This window comes from Drosophila suzukii, chromosome X (genome assembly GCF_043229965.1).
Source record: "Drosophila suzukii chromosome X, CBGP_Dsuzu_IsoJpt1.0, whole genome shotgun sequence".
Lineage (NCBI taxonomy): Eukaryota > Metazoa > Arthropoda > Insecta > Diptera > Drosophilidae > Drosophila > Drosophila suzukii.
In genome coordinates, this window is record NC_092084.1 from 6,740,737 (window position 1) to 6,762,965 (window position 22,229).

At 48.0% G+C, this 22,229-nt stretch overlaps 7 protein-coding genes and 2 long non-coding RNA genes across 11 annotated transcripts; 4 read left to right on the top strand and 5 right to left on the bottom strand.

Moving 5' to 3' along the window:
• The first annotated feature begins 718 nt into the window (after positions 1-718).
• Positions 719-1,760, top strand: LOC118878284 (uncharacterized). Its single transcript, XR_005014787.3, has 2 exons — positions 719-1,249; positions 1,347-1,760. It is a non-coding gene; the product is annotated as an uncharacterized lncRNA (long non-coding RNA).
• Positions 1,761-2,838: 1,078 nt separating this feature from the next.
• On the top strand, positions 2,839-5,531 carry LOC139353507 (uncharacterized). The gene is made up of 2 exons (XR_011604823.1): positions 2,839-4,185; positions 4,581-5,531. It is a non-coding gene; the product is annotated as an uncharacterized lncRNA (long non-coding RNA).
• Positions 4,888-6,763, bottom strand: Lamtor5 (Late endosomal/lysosomal adaptor, MAPK and MTOR activator 5). Its single transcript, XM_017083392.4, has 4 exons — positions 6,610-6,763; positions 6,490-6,551; positions 6,305-6,422; positions 4,888-5,396 (listed from the first exon to the last, which is right to left on the bottom strand). The coding sequence occupies exons 1-4, from the start codon at positions 6,642-6,644 to the stop codon at positions 5,309-5,311; spliced, it is 303 nt and encodes a 100-aa protein (XP_016938881.1). The 5' UTR covers positions 6,645-6,763; the 3' UTR covers positions 4,888-5,308.
• Positions 6,764-6,908: 145 nt separating this feature from the next.
• Positions 6,909-9,620, bottom strand: deltaCOP (coatomer subunit delta). 2 transcript variants are annotated; one of them, XM_036820415.3, is made up of 8 exons: positions 9,430-9,620; positions 9,261-9,300; positions 8,968-9,191; positions 8,485-8,897; positions 8,230-8,424; positions 7,857-8,170; positions 7,675-7,786; positions 6,909-7,614 (listed from the first exon to the last, which is right to left on the bottom strand). In XM_036820415.3, exons 1-8 carry the CDS (start codon positions 9,430-9,432, stop codon positions 7,320-7,322), a joined length of 1,596 nt encoding a protein of 531 aa, XP_036676310.1. In that variant the 5' UTR covers positions 9,433-9,620; the 3' UTR covers positions 6,909-7,319. The 2 variants fall into 2 exon arrangements, with proteins under 2 accessions (XP_036676310.1, XP_036676309.1); XM_036820414.3 differs by having other exon boundaries at positions 8,230-8,427; positions 9,430-9,619.
• A 469-nt stretch (positions 9,621-10,089) lies between these two features.
• On the bottom strand, positions 10,090-13,704 carry Gcna (Germ cell nuclear acidic peptidase). The gene is made up of 5 exons (XM_017083946.4): positions 12,141-13,704; positions 11,746-12,084; positions 11,025-11,679; positions 10,701-10,958; positions 10,090-10,637 (listed from the first exon to the last, which is right to left on the bottom strand). Exons 1-5 carry the CDS (start codon positions 13,684-13,686, stop codon positions 10,331-10,333), a joined length of 3,105 nt encoding a protein of 1,034 aa, XP_016939435.2. The 5' UTR covers positions 13,687-13,704; the 3' UTR covers positions 10,090-10,330.
• Positions 13,705-14,050: 346 nt separating this feature from the next.
• On the top strand, positions 14,051-15,019 carry MED18 (mediator complex subunit 18). Its single transcript, XM_017083547.4, has 3 exons — positions 14,051-14,275; positions 14,342-14,628; positions 14,684-15,019. Exons 1-3 carry the CDS (start codon positions 14,145-14,147, stop codon positions 14,923-14,925), a joined length of 660 nt encoding a protein of 219 aa, XP_016939036.1. The 5' UTR covers positions 14,051-14,144; the 3' UTR covers positions 14,926-15,019.
• Positions 14,950-16,845, bottom strand: Pex5 (peroxin 5). The gene has a single exon (XM_017083543.4). The coding sequence runs from the start codon at positions 16,843-16,845 to the stop codon at positions 15,169-15,171; it is 1,677 nt and encodes a 558-aa protein (XP_016939032.1). The 3' UTR covers positions 14,950-15,168.
• Positions 16,846-16,969: 124 nt separating this feature from the next.
• LOC108016776 (protein MMS22-like) lies at positions 16,970-20,935 on the top strand. The gene is made up of 3 exons (XM_017083542.4): positions 16,970-17,448; positions 17,503-18,089; positions 18,157-20,935. Exons 1-3 carry the CDS (start codon positions 17,114-17,116, stop codon positions 20,559-20,561), a joined length of 3,327 nt encoding a protein of 1,108 aa, XP_016939031.2. The 5' UTR covers positions 16,970-17,113; the 3' UTR covers positions 20,562-20,935.
• Pgam5 (Phosphoglycerate mutase 5) lies at positions 20,750-21,998 on the bottom strand. 2 transcript variants are annotated; one of them, XM_017083546.4, is made up of 2 exons: positions 21,338-21,998; positions 20,750-21,272 (listed from the first exon to the last, which is right to left on the bottom strand). In XM_017083546.4, exons 1-2 carry the CDS (start codon positions 21,893-21,895, stop codon positions 20,964-20,966), a joined length of 867 nt encoding a protein of 288 aa, XP_016939035.3. In that variant the 5' UTR covers positions 21,896-21,998; the 3' UTR covers positions 20,750-20,963. The 2 variants fall into 2 exon arrangements, with proteins under 2 accessions (XP_016939035.3, XP_016939034.2); XM_017083545.4 differs by having other exon boundaries at positions 20,750-21,275; positions 21,338-21,984.
• Between the last annotated feature and the right edge of the window lie 231 nt (positions 21,999-22,229).

Genomic DNA, 22,229 nt, shown 5'->3' on the forward strand with positions numbered 1-22,229 from the left:
AAAAAAATACAAAAAGTGTTTGCCCAACTAAGTAATTAGCAATCAGCGAGTGCCTAAGATCAGGTATTTCAGGCATCTGCGTCGCAGAATCCACTTAAGGTATATGCCATATACAAATATATGTACCGCTTACATCGCAATGTTGGGGATGTGATCGAAAAAGTTATAGTAACAGGTGCAAGTTAACACACAGAGTATCTGATGGTCTGTTTGGGCCAAAGGGTTACCAGCCAACGCTGACGTCAATTTTTGCCAAATTAACGTTCAAGTGCGAAATGAAAATTATGCATTGGTCTGCGTTTCGGTGGTGCGATTGTGTGCGTGTGCAGCAGTGAAAGTAGAAAGTGATTCAAGAGGTGGCGGCATGTTAATGATGATGCTGATCTGATGCTCGGCTGATGACGAAATACCGAGGCACTGAACAAAAATTGGATCAATATTTATCATACAAGATGTATAGCTCATACATATTTCGAACTTCATTACATCTTACTTCTATGAATTCTTGTCATATCATATGAATGTATATTTATTATAATAGCAAGTTAAATTTAAAAAACACATATACAAAGTACATTTTATTTTACAAAGATTAAGATATTAGTATTCAGAAAATCGATCAGTATAATGCAAGTCGCACCACGCCCCCTGCATTCGTCTTGTCACAAAAGCGAAGCCCAGAAAAAATGTACTGATCGATTTTTAATCGATTTAATTTCTTTCCATTGGTTCGTGACTGAAAAAAGGGAGGGGGGAAAATGGGAACTCTTGATGATCATTTGACGGATGAAGGCGATCGACTAAATATAAATTGAACGATCGTGTTTGGCACATTTGTGCGAGAAATCGCATCAATTGTTTTAATTGTCTGGTATATAGGCAAAGTTGGGATGTGTGGGGCGATACTATATGCGATCTATAGGTAATGCCGCGTGCACGGAACCCAAATCTATAACAAAACACTCGCCAGACGCGATTATGCAATCGCCGCCCGAGAATCTGAATCGGGAGAGTCAATATAGGAAAGGCAAAGATAACATCGGGGTATTGTGTGTATTTTTTTCTCACTTAAGGCCTTTGGCCAGACAAACAGTCGACTCCCATGAGTCGCATGCAAAATTTCGCTCAAAGTGAAACAATTAAAAGACCACTTTACAGCCGATACGGAAGATGACACACTTACCGATAACGAATTGCAGCAAAAAATGCACTTAAATTCTACAGATTATAGTGATGTAAAAATAAATAAGTAAAAAAATAAGATTATAACTCATCTTCAAGCCGGGTTGAATTATTTCTTGGATATATTTAAAACTAATGATTATTTTTTGGCACTATCTAAGCAGATGTCCAGTTAGGCCTTACAAGATGCTGCATACACAAAAATAGCATATGGTCGAGTAAAACACCCATGATTCATGATGCTTGTGTAATAATCCCAATCAGTGTTGAAATTAACCAAATATGGCGAAGACCCGAAATCGAGTTCCCCAAAACGATGATGATGATTCACAGGCGTCAGCATTTCTCAAAAGAAGTCGGCGTCACTAAGATATATTTATTTATTTTTATGCGTTTTGGCGTCACCTGCTGACCCGCCTACCACTTGTTCACGATCAAGAAATAGAGTCATAAATTTATGCCCATTAAACTATTTTCACTCTCGATTCTGACGATAGTCGGATAAATATTAAATATCTTAACAAAAATACGCATTCCTATTAAAAATCCTGACCAATAAAGTTACATTTATTCCCTTATGCTTAAAAATGTTCTCAGTTTGAAATCAACCCATTTTAAAAGTTAAAGAACCTACAATTGACCAGTAAATGTATTACCAAAACCAATTACTTATTTATTAAGATTGTTCAATTTAGGTGAAACGAAGCCAATAGTTTAGAATATGTGACTAAAAATAATATTTTTTAAACAAGTCATAAAACTTTTATTGAACGCATTGAGCTCATTTGGATATCAGTTCCAAGCGTTCGATTTATCTATCTGCGTAGCGGCAGAAATGTAAACAAAATCAACATATTCGAAGTCCAAATGTCGTCATTTCGTGGCATAAAGCTTATATATGATATAGTATGCGTATAGCATAAACCGATGACGCGATGACGTGATAGTTGGCATCGGCTAAGGGAATTTCGCGCCGGCGATTAGCCGTACTCCCCATGACATAATTATCCAAAACGGAGCAATATGAGTGGTGAGATGATTGGCGCCCCATATGGACATGTATCGTATGGAAACGCTAACGGGTTGCGTTTCCGTTCGCCAGCTTCGTTGGTGGGTACACAGGGAGAAAATAGATGCCGCAAATGGTATTTCATATAAATTAATTTTTATGAAAATATCCCTTATAATAATACGGAATACAAGCAACTCTTCTGGCGCAGTTTAACTTTTGATTTTGTAAGTGATACCAAAAAACCCTTACGATTTTCCCTGTGCAGATGTTTTCCACACCCCGAAGTGAAACCAATTACTGGCCTAATCGAATTGCAATCAAGCATGGAATTGGTCTATTCACAATCATACGTATCGATTGTCTGTGTTGCGGGCTACACTTTTGTTTATCAGCTTGGCTGCACATAAAATTCAAATTCTGTGCTTCGATTGCTAAAAAGATACAACCATTATTAATAGATCACTTAAATACATAATAGGCTAAAACTCGTTGATAGACGAACAAATTTGTTTTAAAGGTTGGCGTGCAAAAATTATAATGGTAAGTTGCTTTAAAATGTGGTCCAAGATAGCGAATTTTAAACGAGATATAATATTCCAGTCTAGATCAAGACAGCACCCTAAGCTAACAATCCAAACCATTTTAAAGATTTGTTATTATAAACAATGAACAAATAGTAATTAAGAATTCGGTAAAAATGGATAATTTATGATTCTTGTAAAAAAGCTCTATTAATGTCGAATTTTTGATTTCTTGGGAGTACTTTGTTTATTTATCGCATTTTTTCTTCACCTAATTTATGTGGAATGGTCGGTCATAACTCAGCTTTTTTTGTTGTGGTCCCGAAAGGGGGGAATTTTCATGTCGGACACATATCGTAATTCTTTACGCTCGCCAGCTGTTCGCTTAGTGGTTTTCGATCAGGTCCGGTCGAATCGGATTTAGCTATGTGAAAAATGCAACGGGTCGCCGAGGAATTTGGAATTTCTTCTCGACTGCACCGTGAATCATCTTGCCTGTGGCACTTTCGCTGGGGGAAAGGTAACCAGTTTTTCTCGTCGTCTTTACAGTTCTTTAAAAGCGAGAGTGTAGACCACAAGCCTGATGACCCCGAATAATGTGGGTTAATGCTCGAAAAATATCACATTTTCTAATTCTTGACGTATGCTTACAATATCTTTGTAAGCCCCATATCATTTTATTATGATAGCATATATTTTTATGTGTGTATATCAACGCTGCATATGAGTAATAAAGGGTTTCAACACAGAAAAAGGTTCCGAAAAGTGAAGATACCTAAAGTTCTGACCTATGGAAAACAAAACACCTAGATAGACCCTCTGTGCTTCCATGGTGGATCCATCCAATTGAACGCTTAATTCAAGTTGAAGGCTTTACTGCGGTGGCTAAACAAACGCACCTTGGCTGCCAATTTCGGTGTTCATTTTTTTTTGTATTTGTCATGTTTTATCAACTTTGTTGTCTCTGTGGTATTTACCTTGCACAGCCGCAGCTTTTCGACACCCACAGAAATGGGAAAAAGGCAGAAAAAAGAAACGGAGACGGAGGCTAGACGCCCCACACGTGGGTCGCCAATGGCCCGTGGTGAAAGTTCAAGGCTGTTTGGGTTTAGGGGCTGTGCAACAGGTAAACACGAGCCACAAACAGAGTGGGTATTTTCCTGGCAGATGTGCATGAGTATCGCAGGTTTATTTTTCTTTTGTTTTCTTAATTTTCTGGAGTTTTAAAATTTACACTGCAAGTGATGGGTGGGATTGCATCACATGGCCTGCCCATCTAAGGCACGAAACCAGCCAAGCGAGCTCCTCCTCCTGGCGGTACCACTAGGAACCAGGGACCTGGGTCCCAAGACCGGGACTAACATCAGGTGCCGTCGGAGATTTCCCATAGATTTTAGGCGCCGTTCGTGTTGAACATTTTTGTGTGTTGTCATACTACTTTCGAAATACAGTCAACCCTAACTAAATCGAGTTCGTATTTATCTTTTCCTGGAGATATGTTACAAATATTCTCCTAACTAATGGAAAGACCCATGCTAGTAAATGATCACCAAAGAGATATTTTTGTTCTATGCTGTTAAATATTTAACAACAAAAAAACAATCGAACAATATACCCAAAAAACAGAAAGGTAGGTTTTAGTACCGCTAAAGAGAATACCAGAGGCTGTCTTTAAATTAAAGTATAGATTCAAGCCTAAATAATATAAAGTCTATACTTCACAGTTTCATTTCCATTTGAAGAGTCTAGAATTTAGATTTTTTTAAACCAAATAATTTAAATTGAATACTTTGGGAACAATAAAACTTAAGAAAGTTGTCTTTAAATAAAAATAAACAAACTGCTGAGGTTCGACTGTATTACAGAAACCATGGCTCGTGGGCTGCGGAATGCGCGGCAATTTGTCTGCTGGCACTACTGATACCGCTGCGATGTTGCTGCCTCGTTGCATGCAGCATGCCATGTCCACGTCTATGCATACGTATATGTACCACTTCTTCTTACATGACGTGGGCGGCGGCATTTCCTCGATGCGGTGCACCCAACCCAAAATGCAAACCCGGAAAATGTGCAAGAAACTGCAGCACGAACCACACCACTCCACGCCGTTATGATTGAATAATTACGGCTGGAAATCGAGAAAACTGCCAAGTTCAAAAGCTTGTTCGCCGGTTTGCTTTTGCTTCGTTGCTATAATTGTAATTGGTTTATGTATGTATGTATATAAATGTATGCTTCGATCACTTTTTGGAGCTTAATCGTACAAAGTCTATATGTACATGGTGATAGCGCTAGGCTGAATTAGACATGGCGATTAACAGCAGTGCTTAATGCGTGATGCATAATGCGTAATCGTAATCGTAATGCTTAATGCTATGCGAGTCGTACAAAACAATGGTTATGGTTATCGATTAGAACGAGAGACAAATGTAACAGGCGCTGCCACCGGGCATCTAAAACGAATCGAGCGAAGCTGGCGCGTTTTGGAAGATATATGTATCTGTATCTGGTATCTGCATCTGCATCTGACTTTGTATCCGTATCCTGACTTGCGTATTTGGCCTGAGAGTTGCGCTTGAGGCCCCAGCTTCTGTTAGTTGCTGGCGGCGGTCGCCGACGCAGCCGTCTGCTGCTTGAAGATCACTCCCGTGATCTCGCCATCCTTCTGGATCACACAGCGTCTGCAGGGGTAGAAATGGGCATTGACTTGACAATTAAAAAAAATATGTGGGCCACCTAGGTCTATGCCAACAACAAATATCTTACTATCGTAGAGATGAAAAGAATGTAAAATAAAATCCTACTCCCTAAAAAAATAGCACTCAATTACTATTTAAGTGGTAATTATTTGAAACTGTGATCATATTTCATATTTAACATATAAAATAATCCTGTAATATCAATTTCTTTTGAAATATACATACATAGTTGAATTAAGTAAAGCTAACAAGTAAGTCCTTCTACATAAACTCTGTGTAACAAATAAAAGATTTCATATTTATAATATGAAATAAATAATAAAATACTGTCTTCATTGAGAATACAGATGAAATAGACGAGGCCAGCACTTCTGGAAACTTGAGGTACCACACTATCAGTACCAAATAGAAGTACCAACATAAATACGGTTCAACAAATATAAGATTTCATAAATATCATATGAAATAAAAAGTTAATCCGTTAGTTGAAAATACATTCGAAATAGATGAAGCTAAGACTCCTTGGAACTTGTTGTGCTATCATAACAATCAAGTAGAAATACCTATAGTACGCCTGCCTATAAAGATTGCTTCTCTACAAATAGCATAAACAAAAAATCCTTGCAATTTGATTGAAAATCTATAAAATGATGATGCGAAGCTCAAGGCGAACTTGTTGTACCACTGCAAGTATCAAATAGAACTACCTATAGCCTATAGGCTTCTACAAATAGCATAAACAAAAAACCCGCGTAACTTGGTTGAAAAGGTATAAAATGATAAGATTTCCGAGACGTAGTGGAAGGCAAAGCTTCTCCGAATAAGTTCCCAACTCTTAAGCTAGGCACACCCACTGCTGTCCACCCCATCGATAAGGATTCTCCACTTACTTGTTGCCGCTGTACAGGCAGATCGTGGCCGGAACCGTGGTATTCGGCTCCAGTTTAGCCACCTGCTCGGAAATGGCCATTCCGATGCCGGATACGTTGGGGTTTATGTTTCCCTTGGCTGGAATGGCATAGTCCATTGGCATTATGGCAACCGCTTAATTAGACTAAAGAACAATGATACTCACTGCCCAGACACAATCCCTGACGATTCGCCAGCAAAGCACCCACCGTGTCCTGTCGCGCGGCGCTGCAATGAGGTAATATTGGTTATTAGCAGAGGTCTTCATGCTCCGCGGGATCCCTACATTTCCGCCAAGACCTCCTCCAGTTGCTGCTCCATGGGCGAGGCTTTTAATTCGCAACGTAGAACACCAAGTGCAGTGAAAAGAAACAAAGCAAGAAGAAAATAACCAAAACAATGGCTAGTGTGACCGAACACGGAAAAGGTCAGGAATACCAAAAGGTCCAGAGCAAAAATACGATATACAGTGGGCCTGATGTCAAAAACATCACTCAAATTAAAAAATTTAACTTTCATTTATTTTATAACTACGTTTACTGTTCGGCAAGAAAAATTACCAACCATCAGTAACAACACACCCTCTTCTGTTATCAGTAATTTTGTGTATATTGTATATAGTTTATTCATAGCATTTTACATAAAAAATACTCCAAATGAAGGGGCTGTGACGAAGCGCACGAAACAAAACAATCGCCAATTACAACTAATTGCCTTTTATTTATTATATACCGTTATACGCAGCGCTTGGAGTGCACAAAATTAGTTTAATTAATTGGTTTTTATGATTTTCTGCTTTTTTTTTTTTTGGAATTACTCGCTTTGAGAAGCTGTTCGCGCCATAAATATCCAAAGTTTGAAAAATATAAAAATAATCTTTAACATGCTGCAGCAGTTGAATCAATCGTATCGTATCGCATCGAATTGCCCCGGAAAAATAATGGATTTCTAGGTATATTTATGTACTACTTAGGTGGGCGTGGCCAGCGGCGCGGCCTACACGATCTCGTACTTCTCCACGAACAGAATAGATTCGCTCGAATACTTGACCGCCGCCTCGCTGTCCACTTGCACCACATCCTGGGCGACGACGCCCGCGTACGGCGTTTTCGAGACGAAGGACACCTGCAAGGGGAAGAAATCGCCCGGAATGGAGGCACTGCAGCTGAACTCCATGGAGCCGGACTTGTTGGCGGCATCGATGATGGGGATGTGCCACTGGAGCACATGCTTGCGTGAATCGTAGTTGTAGGTTCCGTCGTACTCGGCCACCGAGGGCTGAACATTCATCCTGTAGAGTAGCGAAACGAATGAGTAATCTTATTGCGATTATTAACAACCGTCTACTCACGGCAATGGTATGACAATGGCCACGTCCTGCAGCTCCAGCTGCTGCGCCTCCAGCTCGTACTCGATGTTCACATCGCATCCGCCCTCTCCATTATCCGATGGCCAGCAGTTAACTGGAAAAGAGCGAGAGGCACAAGAACGTGAGTGAAGGAGAGCCAAAGTGCGGTCCAGATGCGGACTTACTGGTTAATGGAATGGCCGACTCGTCCTGCGAGACGAAGCGCCACTTCAGCACACCCACGTCGGTGTTGAGGGGGAACGGCTTGCCCAGGTTCTTTAGCCCAATAGTGGTGCGCGACTTGAACAGCTCCTTGTCCACGTTGGGGTGGGTCTGCAGCTGCAGGCCCTGTGTGTGGTTGGGGGACAGCTTCAGCAAGATGCGGCCGTAGGCCTCGTCCGTGATCCGCAATGTCAGCAGGCCGGAGTTCTCGAACTGCTGCACACCGCCATCGCGTCCCAGACGCACCACCAACTTGTCCTCTATCTTCAGATGCACACTGGAAGGATAGGTTCAGCATTAGATAAAGGACTAGCAAATCAAGAGGGAACCTCCCACCTCTCCTTGTGAATATCCGCCGAAATAGCTGCCTTGGCTGCTGCACTGGCGCTGGCTGCAGCACTGGAACTTCCTGCGGACGCCGCCGGTGCCAAATTAGCAATCTTCTCACCCTCGCTCTTCAGCTGATCCACAAAACTGTCAACGTCCTTGGACTTGCCGCCCAGCTTGAGGGCATTGCGCGATGTTGGTTTACTGCTGATGAAATGGCTACAATTAACCGAGAAACCAGATGAAATTGAAAGGGAGACTTACGCAGCCGCCTTGGATTTGGTGTCCACGTCGATGGAGGTTATGCCGATGTTGGCGCTGGAGCCGCCGGAGCTGCTGCTAACGCCACTGCTGCCGAAACTGTCGGCGCTGAAGCCGCCGCTGCGTCCGCCCATGCCGCCCAGTGAGGGACCGCCCCGCTTGCTGGCCTCCATGCGCTGGCGCTGCAGCTCCTTGGCCTTCTCGCGCATCTTCTGGCGCGCCTCTCGCTCCTGCGTCTGCCGCACTGCTTGATAGACCTTCTCCTCGTGCGAGTCCATCTCCACGAAGGTCTTAATCTGGGCCAGATTGACGCTCTCCCTGTAGCCCAGCGCCACGATCTCGTCGAAGGCAAATATCAAGTTAAAGGCGTTCTCCACGATCTCTTTTTCGTCCAGGGAGTGGCTGTACTCGGGAATCTGTTTGCGGGTTTTATGAGAGGATGACAGTTTAAGCACTTGGTTTTGTGGCCACGAGTCCGGAACTCACCACTTTCGAGAAGAGGCGCAGCGTCTCCAAATCCTCCAGAATGTTACTGGCCTTTGTGGTGATGAGCAGCATGTAGAGCTTCTCCATCGGCTGGTAGACGTAGCGTACGGAGTCCGTCTCCACGTAGGTGTGCTGCTTGCCAGCGGTCATGAGCTTGGGGAAGGCGGCCAAAAGTCCCTCGATGCGTGCCTTCGTCATCTCGACAAACTGACGTGACAGAATCACTGTGCATAGACGTTATTTGTTATTAACATGGATCTGTGTTTCAGGGATAGATCTGCAAGCCAACTCACCTTTGCCGTTCTTCGTGCAGACTGCCGCTGCAATGAGTACCTGCAAGTCGGATATGGATATGGATATGTAGGTTTAATGACAATTCCGGAACACAATATCCCCCAATCCGATAAGCCCCAAAATCGCCGACGTGTATGTGTGTGCGTGTGTGCGGGTCGGAACTCTTACCATTTTGCTGCTGCGCTTGACGTTTTAGCCCTGGAAGATACTTCGCGGATCGGATGCGGACGGCGCAGGATGGACTGCTGCTACGGATCGGAATTGCGGGGCGCTCGAAAAGTTGTTTTTCAATCAATCCGCGTAGCTGACGTGTTCGGTTCTGCGACAAAATGTTTACGCTGTGTGTGTGCAGTGCGGTGTGACCAGAGCATCTGCGAAAACTTACCGTAGATACGGCAACTATGAGCCAAGGCAACGGTCACGGGATACCCTGGAGATTCCTATTTTTACTTGACAAAGTTTTCTTTCAACAAATTCCTTGCGGGCTGTGTCAAAACTTATTTACTCACCTTAGAAAATTACACCCATCCAATAAATGAATATAAGTTATGTGAGTTTATGTTATACAATATATACTTTTAATGTTTCGACACATTTATTTTTCTAGTTGAGTTACACACATGTATAATATTTGAAGAAAAAAGCTGTTAGTGCTCAAAACTTATAAATTGTTTATATATAAATATTTGAAGTCACTTCAAATCAAGCATACCCTTAACTTTTACAGGGTGTATTATTGTAGCCTGCACACTCTTCCCTTTTCCAACACCGCCAGCAAACACCGGCTATTCAAGAACGTGTTACGCAACACTGAATTTTAAACGTCCGTTGAATTTCAATGCTTTAATGGAAACTTTGTTTTTGATCAAGTAAACAATATAAACTATAAAATAAAATACATAAAATAAAATACATAAAACAAAATATACATCTGTAATCCTTATTTCGGTTTTCAACAAACTGAGTTTTGATCGGATTTTCCCATATCTTAAGGCTCAAAGAGCGTAATGCTAAAAAAAAAACTGGTCAAATCATCAGCTTTTTATAATCCGTAGTCCAGTTAATTGGACTAGTCGTCTAGTGTCAGCGTTTCCACTTGGCTGGCGATCGACGCCGCTGTCTCCCCCGCCGGCTGACCCTTCTGCTTGGCGTACTCCACGCTGAGGATTCGCATAACCTGAGCGGCGGTCAAGTTCTCCCGCTTGTGCTTCTGAAAGTTGTCCTTGACGAACTTTGCGAATCCTTTGGCCTCACCCGCCGGCGTGGACACCGTATTACCCTGCTTGTCCTTTTTGTTCAGGAACAGGGTGATGGGTCCACGGCAGATCCTGCAGCGCAAGTCCTCCACCTTACGGGAACGGGAGTGCGCATGTGATCTGTGGTGCAAAAAGAAAGCTCACTACATTAATATCCTTTCTAATCTCGCTATGAACACTCACGATTTGTCGCAGCTCAGGCACTTGTAGGTGTACTTGAACTCGATATTGTAGCTGTGGCAGACCTTTATCTGCGGCAGATCGGGAAACTTGTCGTTGGCCCGTTGGGCCCACATCTTCCACACCCGTCCGTGGCCGCCCTCGCCATTGAATACCCAGGCCGCGGCATGGCACAGTTCGTGTATCAAGGTGCAACGTAGACGATCCGCCGTTGTCAGAACTTTGACGCTCAGTTCCACCACGCTGCTGCGCTGGTTAAGTCTAAAGATGGAGCAAAATTTTGGTTTTAGTTGGATATTCCAACTATCAGGGTCTAGAATCACTCACTTGCGCTTGTTCATGCATCGTCCTGCTGTGTTGCGTAGTAATTTGGACCAGGTGATGGGTACATCCAGCTCATTGTTGAACACCTGGGCGTTGAACATCTTGTAGAGATGTTGGGCCAACTGATCCTTGTTCTTAGCAAAGTTCTCCCGATAGAAAAAGGCCTCATTGTCCGCTCGATCTCGACTCACTTGTCCCTCCAGAGATTTCAGGAAGCTGCATTTGCCGCTGGTCAGGGTTGGTGGTAGTTCCTTTTGCTTCTTAGGCTTGCGGGCGGTGGATTTCGGTGGGGCGGTGGTTTTGGGCGGAGCAAAGGCCTTTGGCGGCGCAGTTTGTGGGGTGAGCAACTTGAGGATCGGGCTCTGCTGGGGCGTTGTCTGTACTTGCTGCCCAATGCCCAGCTTCTTCTTTACCTCTTGCAATCGCTTATGGACAGGAGTGCCGGGCAGGTAGTCGTTCTCCACTTCATCAAGCATGTCCAAGTCCAATGCCTTGTCCACTATCGCCCTAGCCTCGATCTCGTCCTCGAAGCCAGCGTTTGGTGTAAAGAGTTGGCGGCGAGTGATGGCCTGAGGGGCAGGCGTCGCAGGAAGTTTAGCTTTAACACTGGCTCGACAAGAGCGTAGTATATCGTCCAGTCGACGATGAGTCTTGGGCGCTAGAAAAAGCAAACGAATTTCTTGAGCATGGCAAAGAATGGATTCAAATTACACGTTCCTCTTACACTGCGTATCCTCGTCAGGATTGCTGATGACCTCCACCTCGTCTTTGGTCAAGTCTAGGTAGGTAATGTCACCGCCCTTCTGCTTGCCCTGCTTGCCGGAATCGCTGTCGCTGTCACTGCCGCTTTCGCTGAACGTGGCATCCGCATCCTCGTCGTCAGAGGCATCTGTACCGCTGTCTGAATCTATAAGCTTCCGCCAGCGATCTTCGTCCACGTGATTTGTGCGTGGCCTCGTCACTGGCTTCTGGGTACGCGGACGTCTCTCCGTTTGGACAGCTCGCACAGGAGGCAGGCGAGTGGAGTTCAGAGGAGTTTGAGTTGCCCGCAGGGGTCGGGTAACTGCAGATAAAAAGCGTGATTAATGATGTTTTACAAAAACCAATCTAAATTCTTACATATACTAAAATCCCCAAGGACACTTTCGTCTGGCCTAACGGGCGGAGGACGTGGCTTCTTCTTTTTGGCGGTGGTAGCCGCAGTTGCTGGAGTATTCCTGGGCTTTAGGGGAGCTGTTTTCCCGCCACTGCCACTGGAGCGCTTTAGAGTGCGAATAACGTCTGGTGTTTGCCAGGACTTGCCATATAACTGATTCAGCAGCTTCTCGGCGTGGGTGAGGAACTGCTCATCTTCGGAAGCATCGCCCGTGGACAACATTGATTTTTGATGAAGGGAATTCTGAGGATCCCGCTGCAGCTGCCGCTGTTCTTGGTGCTGCACCTCCTCGGAACTGGGCAGGGACTTTGTTGCCCTGGGCGATGGGTACTGATCGTCTTCATCCTCCGCCGAACTTGACCCCATGGTGGGAATGCTGATCTTGATGTTGATCTTGGCTGATATATTAATACTGCTCACTTGAACGGATCCAAGCTCGTCCTCGTCCGATGTTGAGGAACCGGAACTGGGTTTCTGCGGCGTGAGCTCGCCCTCGCTGCTGGTCTCTGGTATTTCAATGGATTCCTCTGGAACGGGCTGCTCCTCGTGAAGAGTTGAGTTATGACTACTAGAGCTATCGGAACCCAGGGTGTTGAGTTCGGTGTCATTGTGCGCCAATCGCTTACTACTATCTGTAGGCTCTAGATCCGCTGATCCTAGGGTATTCGCCTCCGTTTCGTCGTCCGCCAGTCGCTTGCTGCTGTCCAAGCGCGTCATATCCGCAGAGCAGATGGTGTCCACCTGCGTCTCGTTGTCCGCAAGTCGTTTGCTGCTGTCAATCGGCCTGGTAACCGGTGGCTGCCAGTCCTCGTCGGGCGGCGACATAGATTCAGTGTCGGCCTCGGCTATCCGAGATTGCCGCTTGGTGCACGAGATGGGGGATGGTGTCAGGGGGCCATTCTGCTCCATCTCGCGCCGCTCAATCGACACATCCCGTAGGAAGGCCTCGATGCGCTGCACTTTGTCGGTGGAGAGCATGGGGGGTGGTATGACCTCCTGGTCGGCTGTTCTATCACTCACTGCCATGCTATCGGGGGGCAGAGGCTCATCTTCGTCCTCGCTGGAATCGGAAATGGTGATACAGGAAGCGCCACCGTCTTCCTCTTCCGTAGTGGAGGAAATGCAAATGGAGATATCTTGCTTGGGCGGCTGCTGTGGCTCCTGCACTGTCAAATTGCTGATGCCAGTGGACAGATGCTCCACATCGCCCACATCCTGGCTGCAGCTCAGCTGCAGGGCGTCCATGTAATCGGAACCATCGAGATCGTGGTGCGCGTCCTCCATATTTTCTCCGCCGGACGGCGCACCCAAATTTCCACGCATGGGATCTGCCGTATGATGATTCTTCTCCCGAGTATTTATCTTCGCTGGCTGTTCCTTTGGCACCAAGGACACCTGCTGTCGTTTTTTATGGGAGGATAGCGTCAAATTGGCGAATTTCTGATTGAAAGGAACCTTTACTTTGCTTGGATCGACCGCATTGAAGAGCCTATATTTATGATCCGCCATTTTGGGGGCGTCGTTGAGATTTACGGTAAACTTATATTTAAGAATATGTTTTAAACAAATTCGTAAAATTTATATTTTGTGCGCGTCGGTTTGCTGTCATCGATATCGATTGTCATTTGTACTTGCTGGCCATGATATAGCTATAGCTAGAAACAAGCTAGATGGTTTTCCACTGAGCAACCTAAACAATTTTAATGTTTCATTATGGGATTGGCAAATGGTTATTAATAATTGGTTCTTAATTTTGTTTGAAACAAAATGATCTTACTTAATTTATTATTTGGACTGTCAAACAAAGCTAGAACTGCGAATAAAATGTCTAAAATGCCAGCTCTGGGGAAACCAAATGCCAGTGTTGGTAAACCACTAAATATTATAAACAAAACAAAACAAAGCCGGTATCTGAAAGAAAATTTGAAATACTTTAGTTAATAATCCACGCAAAACCAACTTCATCCATGTCCATGTCAGGTGTATCATCAGCGCGCGAGTCCCTCTCCCACGCGATGAACAACCGCTTCCTTCCCAACCTGGAGTACTTGCTGCAGGGCTCCATCCTGGACTCCGCCGTGGAGCACCTGATGCACAGGTGACTCTACCTTGGATTTAACCGACTTAAACCAATTAAGAATATTACTTAATCGCCATCGCACAGGCTCAAGGGACTCTGCGACAATGTGGACACCTCGCCGGAGCACTTTCACGACCTGGAGGTGTGCATGAGCCTGCGTCAGCCCAACGCCAACCAGCCGCTGCTGCTTCGAGTGCGCCGGGCCCTCGGTCGCGATGCTCCGTTCCAGATGCGCTACTTGGGCAACCCCGAGGTGGACCAACGGCGGCCCACGCTGGTGCGCAGCTGCATGGACTGCGCCTGCACCAACGGCATCTTGGAGTTTCTCACGGAGATGGGCTTTCGCCTGGAGTTTGAGTACATAGCCAAGGGTGAGAAGCAACATCTCAATTATAGCTCACATTGCAACATATCAAAGAATTTCAGGCTACATGTTTCGCAAGGGTCGCATGAAAATCACCGTCTCCAAACTCATTAAAATAGTGCCTGGCAAACAGCAAGATATGGCCAACGAGCCCATCTCGCAGTCTCACATAGTGGAACTCTCGGTGGTGGCGCCCACGGGGCAGGAGAACGTCGGCGAGGAGATGCGCGTGTTCGCCGAACAGCTAAAGCCGCTGGTTCAGCTCGAGAAGATCGACTACAAGCGGCTGGGCGGAATGCCATAACTTGTAATAAAGGTACACTTCGTGTTTCTTCAACAGTAATTTTATTGCTTAACGATAAGGACATAGAAAAATATACAGACAACAAAGAATCGAACAGGAATGGTTTCATTACAATACCGAACTGAAACATATCTCAATTTTATGCTTATATACCACAGAAATATTAAATTGCTTACAGATTAAACCATAGAAAAATATATACGACAACAAAGGGGTTTCCGAAAGAAAGAAGCTGATGGTTGGTTAGTCCTTGAAGGCCTCGTTAAGGGCCGCCAGATTGCGATCACTTACGTGGCCTTGGAGATCGCTGCGACCCATCAGCGAGATGACCATCTTTACTGTGCTCCAAATGGACTCGGACATTTGGTTCTGACCACTGCTGGTGGCCGCCATCGCCGCATTGGGCAGCTCCCGGGCGGCGTTAGTGTGAGCCTGCATGGTGAGCGCCGTTAGCAGATGCTCCACAGCTTCCTTGTAGGCCTTAAGGTTCATGCAACACACGCCCACGTTGTAGCGCACCCGGATAAATCCCGGTTGGAGCTGTAGCGCGCGCTGATAGGCCTCCACCGCTTCCACAGAACGCGAACCGTTGGCCAAGCTGGCACCCAAACGGTTCCATGTTTTGGCATTCTGCGGATCCACCTGCAGTGCGGACTGGTAGCAGTCCACCGCCTTATCAAACTCCCCGGAGAGATTGTATAGCACGCCGAGCGCCTCCTGAACCTCGGCATCCACTTCCGCCGGATGCTGACGTACCGCCTCCAAGTAGATCTGCTGGAGATCGCGCAGCTTACTTGGACCAATCAGCGACGAGGCCAGCGAAGTGCCCTCATTCTGCAGCTCCGGATAGGCGGCGACCAGGTGCTGGTACTTGGGATGCACTGCCAGCCAGCTGCACAGCATACGCACGGCGTTGTTCTGTAGACCCTCGTTGGTGTAGCAGACGGCCAGGGCCATCAGGACATGCTGGTTGTCCGGCTGCAGGTCGTAGGCCCGCTTTAGCGCCGCAATGGCCTGAGGATCCATTTCGTTCTCCGCCTGCGAAGTGCCCAGCAGCTGCCAGACCTCGGCGCGCTCTGGCTGCTTCTTGGCCGCCACCTCAAAACAGAGAACGGCGCTGGGTATGTCGTCCTTCGCTAGATACTCCTTACCCTTCTCGAACGCGTTCTCCAGCTCGGACATGGGATTCTCCTCGGCGAACTCGTACTCCTTGTAGGCGTCCATGTTGTCATTGTATTCCGATAGCCACGGATGCTCGTTCTCATCAGCCAGCTTCTGCCACTCGTCCTGCAACCGCTGCCAGAACTTCTCGTTGAAGTTGGAGGCAGTCTGCTCCTTCTGCTCGGCACTGCGCTGGTAGTCGCTAATCCAATCTTCCAGCGATTCCCCCTGCGGCGCCTGGGGGAGGTTATCTGTGACGATGGTCTCCATGGCCGAGTCGAAGAAAGGGTCCTGCTGCTGCTGTCCGGCTGTAATGGCCATCAGCGGATGTCGGTGCAACGGTCGGAAGTTCTGGCTGCTGATCAAAGGCTCGTCGAAAAACTCCTGGGCGTGCTGCAGGTCCTGTTGCTGCGCCTGCATGTGGATCATCTTGTTGGGCAGCGCAGGCGCTAGACCGCGTGCAAAGTCCTGACCCCACTGCTCGGCCTGCTGTTGGTGCATCTGCTGTTGTGGATTTCCGTAGATGTTTATGTCCCGCATCTCCTGGAGCAATGTGTCCATTTGAAAGGACTGCGGTGGGGCAGCCACCTGGCCCAGGAACTCGTTGATCAACTGGTCCTCGGGACGAGCGCCCCGCTCGAACTGCCGCTGCACATAGCCCTCATCCTTGTGGGCAACATCGCGGGTGAACTGGCCGCCCAGCTGCATCAGCGGATTCACGCCGCCGCAGTCGCCCTCGATCAGCGGGCGGAACGACATGGTTCTCGAGGTGGAGGATGCTACGTAACGTAACTGGTGCAACAGGCGATAAGAGGAGAGGCCAAGTCAGGTCCACAACAAAGGTCCAAATGTCCACCAAGATTACCTGAGCATTGTATCGGCGGCTATCGACTTTGTTATCGGCTATGCGCCAGTGTGGCACAACGCCCCTAGCCCACTAGGGGCATTCAGTAGTAATTAAAATATCGCCGCGCAAAATCCAATCCTCGAGAGAATTGGTTTCAAAACCTAAATCCCCGCCTGCACCATGGACTACGACCTTTTCCAGTCGGATGACGACGAGGAGATCCTGACCGCCTTCACCCAGGCCACCCAGAACCTTCAGCATGAAACCGGCAAGGGGCAAATGGACGTGGACGATGCTGAAGAGGAGGAATCGGATGAAGGACTGGATTTCCTGCCGGAGTTCTGCTGCAGCGGCCGGGACACGCTGAAGAGTCAGTTTCCGGGCGAGGGCTTCTTGCGGAATGGCTACGCCCATCTGGATCCACCCCGCTGTCGCCTGGAGAATCTCTGCTTTGACTTTGACCAGGGACAACTGGTGGTTGCAGCGGTGAGGAACTACCTGCATGGCGAGGCCTGGTGCGTACTGATCTTCTTTCCAACCTCAAGTCCTAACCTGCCTCCTATTTACAGCAAGAATGTGCAGAAACTATTTGCCGCTGTGGCCGGTCAACAGCAATTGCAGGCCACATCTGCCTTCATGAACTCCGGCTGGTATCAAGTGCGCCAGCAGGTCAGCCACTTCTATCACCTGATGCTTCGCCTGCGGGAGAACGACCTGCTAGCAGAAGCACCACAGTTTCTGGAGGATCTTCGTCACTTGCTTAACAATCAGCTGGATACGGATGCCTGGAAGGTTTTGTACTTTGCGGAGCACAGCAAGGGAAACGAGTGCCAGGCACCGGCCTATCACTTGTATCACGGCATCCTGGAGTGGCGCTTCTTGGACCTCCACATGTTGTTTGCCTCTGGAGAGGATCAAGGCTTCCTGGGGCAGCTGGAGCGCACGCTGGACGATCTGATCGTGTGTGCCGGACATCACTACCGGGGAAGACATCGCCCGGAGCTCATCCATACCTCGCCGTTCGTGTGTCGCTGCACCAAGGAGCTGTGGTTGCTGCTGAAACACCTTATCCCCAAATGGCTGGGTGAGAGGGATCTAGACTTTTGGATGCTCTTCCACAAGGCCATGCAGAGGCACAAGTCAAATTATTTTCAGGGTAAGCGGCGAAAATGACTAGATTTTGTGGATTTCCCTTTTAAATCGCACCTTTTATTCTCCTTCAGGTGACAACTATGCTGTTTCTTTGGCGTACCACGAGTTCTATTCCTGGTTAAGACTTGGCCTGGCCCGTTTGGACGAATACAACAGCGAGGGTCAGTACCAGCCGGATCATACGCTCACCTCGCCACCTGGAAGCTTCCAAACCGCCAATCTGCTTAAGCAATTCTTGGCCAGCCAGCCGGACGAGCAGCAGCGACGTGTTTACCTCACGCTACTCGCTCCTCTGCAACTGCAGCTCGGGCATCCGGACACGGATGTACTCTGTCAGCTGTGGGAGTACCTGCATCGATCCCTAAATTGCAACTTTAGTGCGGGAACAGAGCTGGACCAGCTACCGCTTACCTGCACCAATGGGGCTGCTTACGTGGAGCGCTACAGCAAGCTACTGGCAAAATCCCAGCTGGAAGATCTAAATCTCAGCAGTTTCACCATGTACGCCTGGATGTTGGGCAGAACCTTAAAGCTTTTGCCTTTGCAGGGACGAAGCAACCAACGCCAGAAGCTGCTCGGTCGTATCTTCAGCAAATTCAGTGCCGCGAAACTTTTGGCTCTTAATGAGCCAGGTATTCACCATGTGATCGAGCTCTTCTTGTGCCTTTTGCTCTGCCATGAGGATCTCGGAGAGCTGGCACCCAAGCTGCGTGAAATGCTGCTCTGTCTGGCCCTGGATAAGCTACCACCGGTGCGGAGGATTCTAGTGGCCAAGGGCCACATGGCTCTGCTCCTCTTGCATGCCCAGCATCGCCTTTCCATGGATGATTATGTGGGCAAGCTGCTCAGCCAGTTGGCCACCATTCGGAACGATACGGAGGTGGCCGCCATCTATGTAAACAGCCTGCAGTCTATATTTGATCTGGCGGATGACTTTAAACGCGGCGAACAGCGCCTCCTGGGGCCCTGGCTGGCGCACTACGTGGAGAAGAGTGGCCAGGCATCGCAGGATCGCGTGTGGCAGACCATTTACCATCTAATCCTGCGTCTTAGCGAACCAAGAGCAGTGACGGGTAATGCCAGTGGCATAAAGGAGGCCCTCCAACAGCATATTTTGCCTGTGCTGAGGACACAGTATGTCAGTGGCCATAGCTCATGGATCCCGAAGCTGGCAGCCAACTTTGTTGCCCTGGACAAGGATGGGGACAAGCTGCTGCTGGGCTTCCTGCAGGGACCAGAACCAATTAATATGGCCGCTTCGGCTCAGTTGATGCTTCATGTGCTGGAAGGCGACGTCCGGCCAGCAAGCTCGACGATCCTTCAGGTTTGGGTAAAGTCTCTTGTTCTCCTCAACGCGCAGCATGAGTCTGTACTGGCTATGAAACCTTATGTCATCCAGCTGGAGGAGTTCAGACAACTATTCATCGATCCAGCCTCTTTGGAAAGCGGTCGCGAGCCGCTCTGCGCCTTTTTCGGAGCTTTGGGAAGGCGTGCCCAACAGGAAGAGGGTGCAGCCCACGTGCGGATGCAGTTGAGCCACAAACTGCACGCCTATGTGAATCATTTCGAGCTGTGGCTGCCGCCGGATCGGCTGCGTTCGGAGCTGGGATCCCGCTTTTACAGCTTCCTGGCAATCGTCATCTACAACTGTCCCACTCTGGCGTACGTGCGCTCCAAGCCCACCTGTTTCTTTCACCTGGCAATGGTGCGGTTCCTGCTCACCACGCAACTACAAGCTGGAGTTCCTCCCGAGGGGCGCTTACCGCAGATGGTGCACAAGATCTTCCCTGTGTTGCTGCAGGGGATTGGTCGGCTGCCCTACCGCACTGACGCCTACGTGGCCAAGACACTGGAGCAACTGGTTCAGCACTGGACTCCGCACTTTAGCTTCTCCCCCAACGCTAAGCTGGTAGCTCGACCGTACGCCACGCTCCTCCAAGCGGATGTGGATGGAGTGCTGGCGCAATTTGTGCTCCAGCTGCTAATGAGCCAGTTCCTGGTGGTGCAGCGACGAAAGGCGGGCCAGCATGCGGGTCTGGTGATCACCATCGTGCAGCAACTGATCGAGGGCACGGCCATGGAGCAGGAACAACAGATGCTGACCCTCTTGCGCGGCGTGCACATCCAGCTACTGGAGCACGTGATGTTCGTGGATGAACTGGACATCAGTCGCGGTCAGGTGTTTAGTCTCTATGGAGCGCTGGTCTCCCACGGGGCATACAAGCGCTCGCAGGCTGTCAGGGATTTGTGCTCCAATCACTTGCGATCGCTGGCCGAAAAGCACCTAGCCCACTGCACGTACTTCTACTTCCAGATGCTGATCAAACTGGCGGAGCTAGCGCCAGATCTGGTAGCTCCACTGCTGTCTTTTGTGAGGGAGCAGGCTAAACAGGTGGAGCTAAAACGCGGCGCTGGCCAGGATGTGGGCATACGCAAGTGCCTGCAGCGACTCCAGAATGTCTTAAGCAAGGTTTAAGATTTCTTTAAAGTTAGTTTATAGCTCTAGGTAGATAATAACAAATTTGTTTATAGTGTTATGATTGAGATTTCATTCTATTTTGGCACTGCTAGTGGATTGTTCTGTAAATTAGTTATAGCATTTATACAAAATAATCAACTTTGCTTTGCAAAGAATACTTCACTCCCTAGTTTAATTGAGAAACCTTGTTTTAAAGTTTGGCATTCTATAAAATGTTATTATTTCAGTCGGAAGTCTTGATGATCCTCTTTCCATTGGAGATTTACTTTAAGGTGCGGTAATAATTTACATGTTAATTTATACAAAAACACCATCTGAGCTTACGGATTTACTTTTAGGCTTGGCAATAAATACACTAATATTGCTTCTCATTCTGGCAGTGTGTGTGTGGGCAGGAGGCTAAACCACGTTCTTGGCGTCCCGCGGTATGCGGTTGGTGAGCAGTGGGGCAGGCATGAAGCCGGAGTCGCCCAGGTACTTGATGGACACGTTGCCCGACGGGCTGATGGTCAGCCAGGTGATTGAGGCGTGGTTGATGCTGATGCGGAGCCAGCCCTCGGCGGGGAATTGGAGGGCGCGACAGACGAAGTACCGGATCACGTTGCCGTGACCCACGATCAGTGTGTAGCTCTCCTTCTCCTGATCGGGATACGCGCGGTGGAAATATCGCCGAAAGGCGGCCTCTATGCGCGATCCGTCGCGCAGGAACTGCTGCAGGGAAATGAAATCCGGAAATGAAATGGCGTTCTCATCGGGTTGACCCCCTGACTTACAGATGCCTCCGGCTTCCAGTGGCCCACTGGCGGCTGGGGCGGAATGGGCGCTCCCTCGCGCAGGAAGGCGCAGTTCACCACCTTCTCCTTGTCGTAGTCGATCTGCTTTAGTATGATGTCCGAGGTCTCCTGGGCCCGCACCATTGTGGAGGCCACCACCTTGTCCCACTTGATGCCCAGCTCGCAAAGCCGTTTCCCAGTGAATTCCGCTTGCTTGCGCCCGCGCTCCGTGAGGTGGTGCGTGTCATCCGAGTCGCCCACGTCCAGGTACTCGCCGTGCCGCACCAGGATGATGTGACGCGGCTTCTTGGCCTTGGCCTTCTCCAGCTCCGCATTGAAGCGGTTCTCCTCCTCCGGCTGACTGTTACGCAGGGGACGGACCAGGGCGCGAGGCTCCCGGCAGTCCCAGTTGCTGTCCCAAAGGGCCCACGGATCCACCGGCTTGTCGCTGTGCGTCCACGAGTTCTGCACCGTCGTCTGCGGGTCGCGCAGCCGCTGCAGGTAGTACACCGCCAATCCGGCTCCTGTGCCGCACACAAAGCTGGTCAACTTTCGCATCTTATTTGGGATCTGTGGCGGCTTTACCTTATTTTCTTTATTCTTATTGTTATTCCGCTGAATAGTAAGTGCGGTATTTAAATACTGTGCTTTCGGTATTTGCCTGAGTGAGCATAGTAGCATATAAATACCACACAATGGTATTTCGACGTCAGCGAAAAAAGCGTGGGAATAAATGGCGCGGTAAAGCTATTTCAAACGCTAACATTAAAAATTAAAATTTTTTTGTGATTCATTTGATCAGGCACATATTTAATAAGGCACAAATAGGTATAAAAACCACAAAAATGTGAAGGGAAATGGTTTTATGTATCACTTAAATCCAAATAAATAC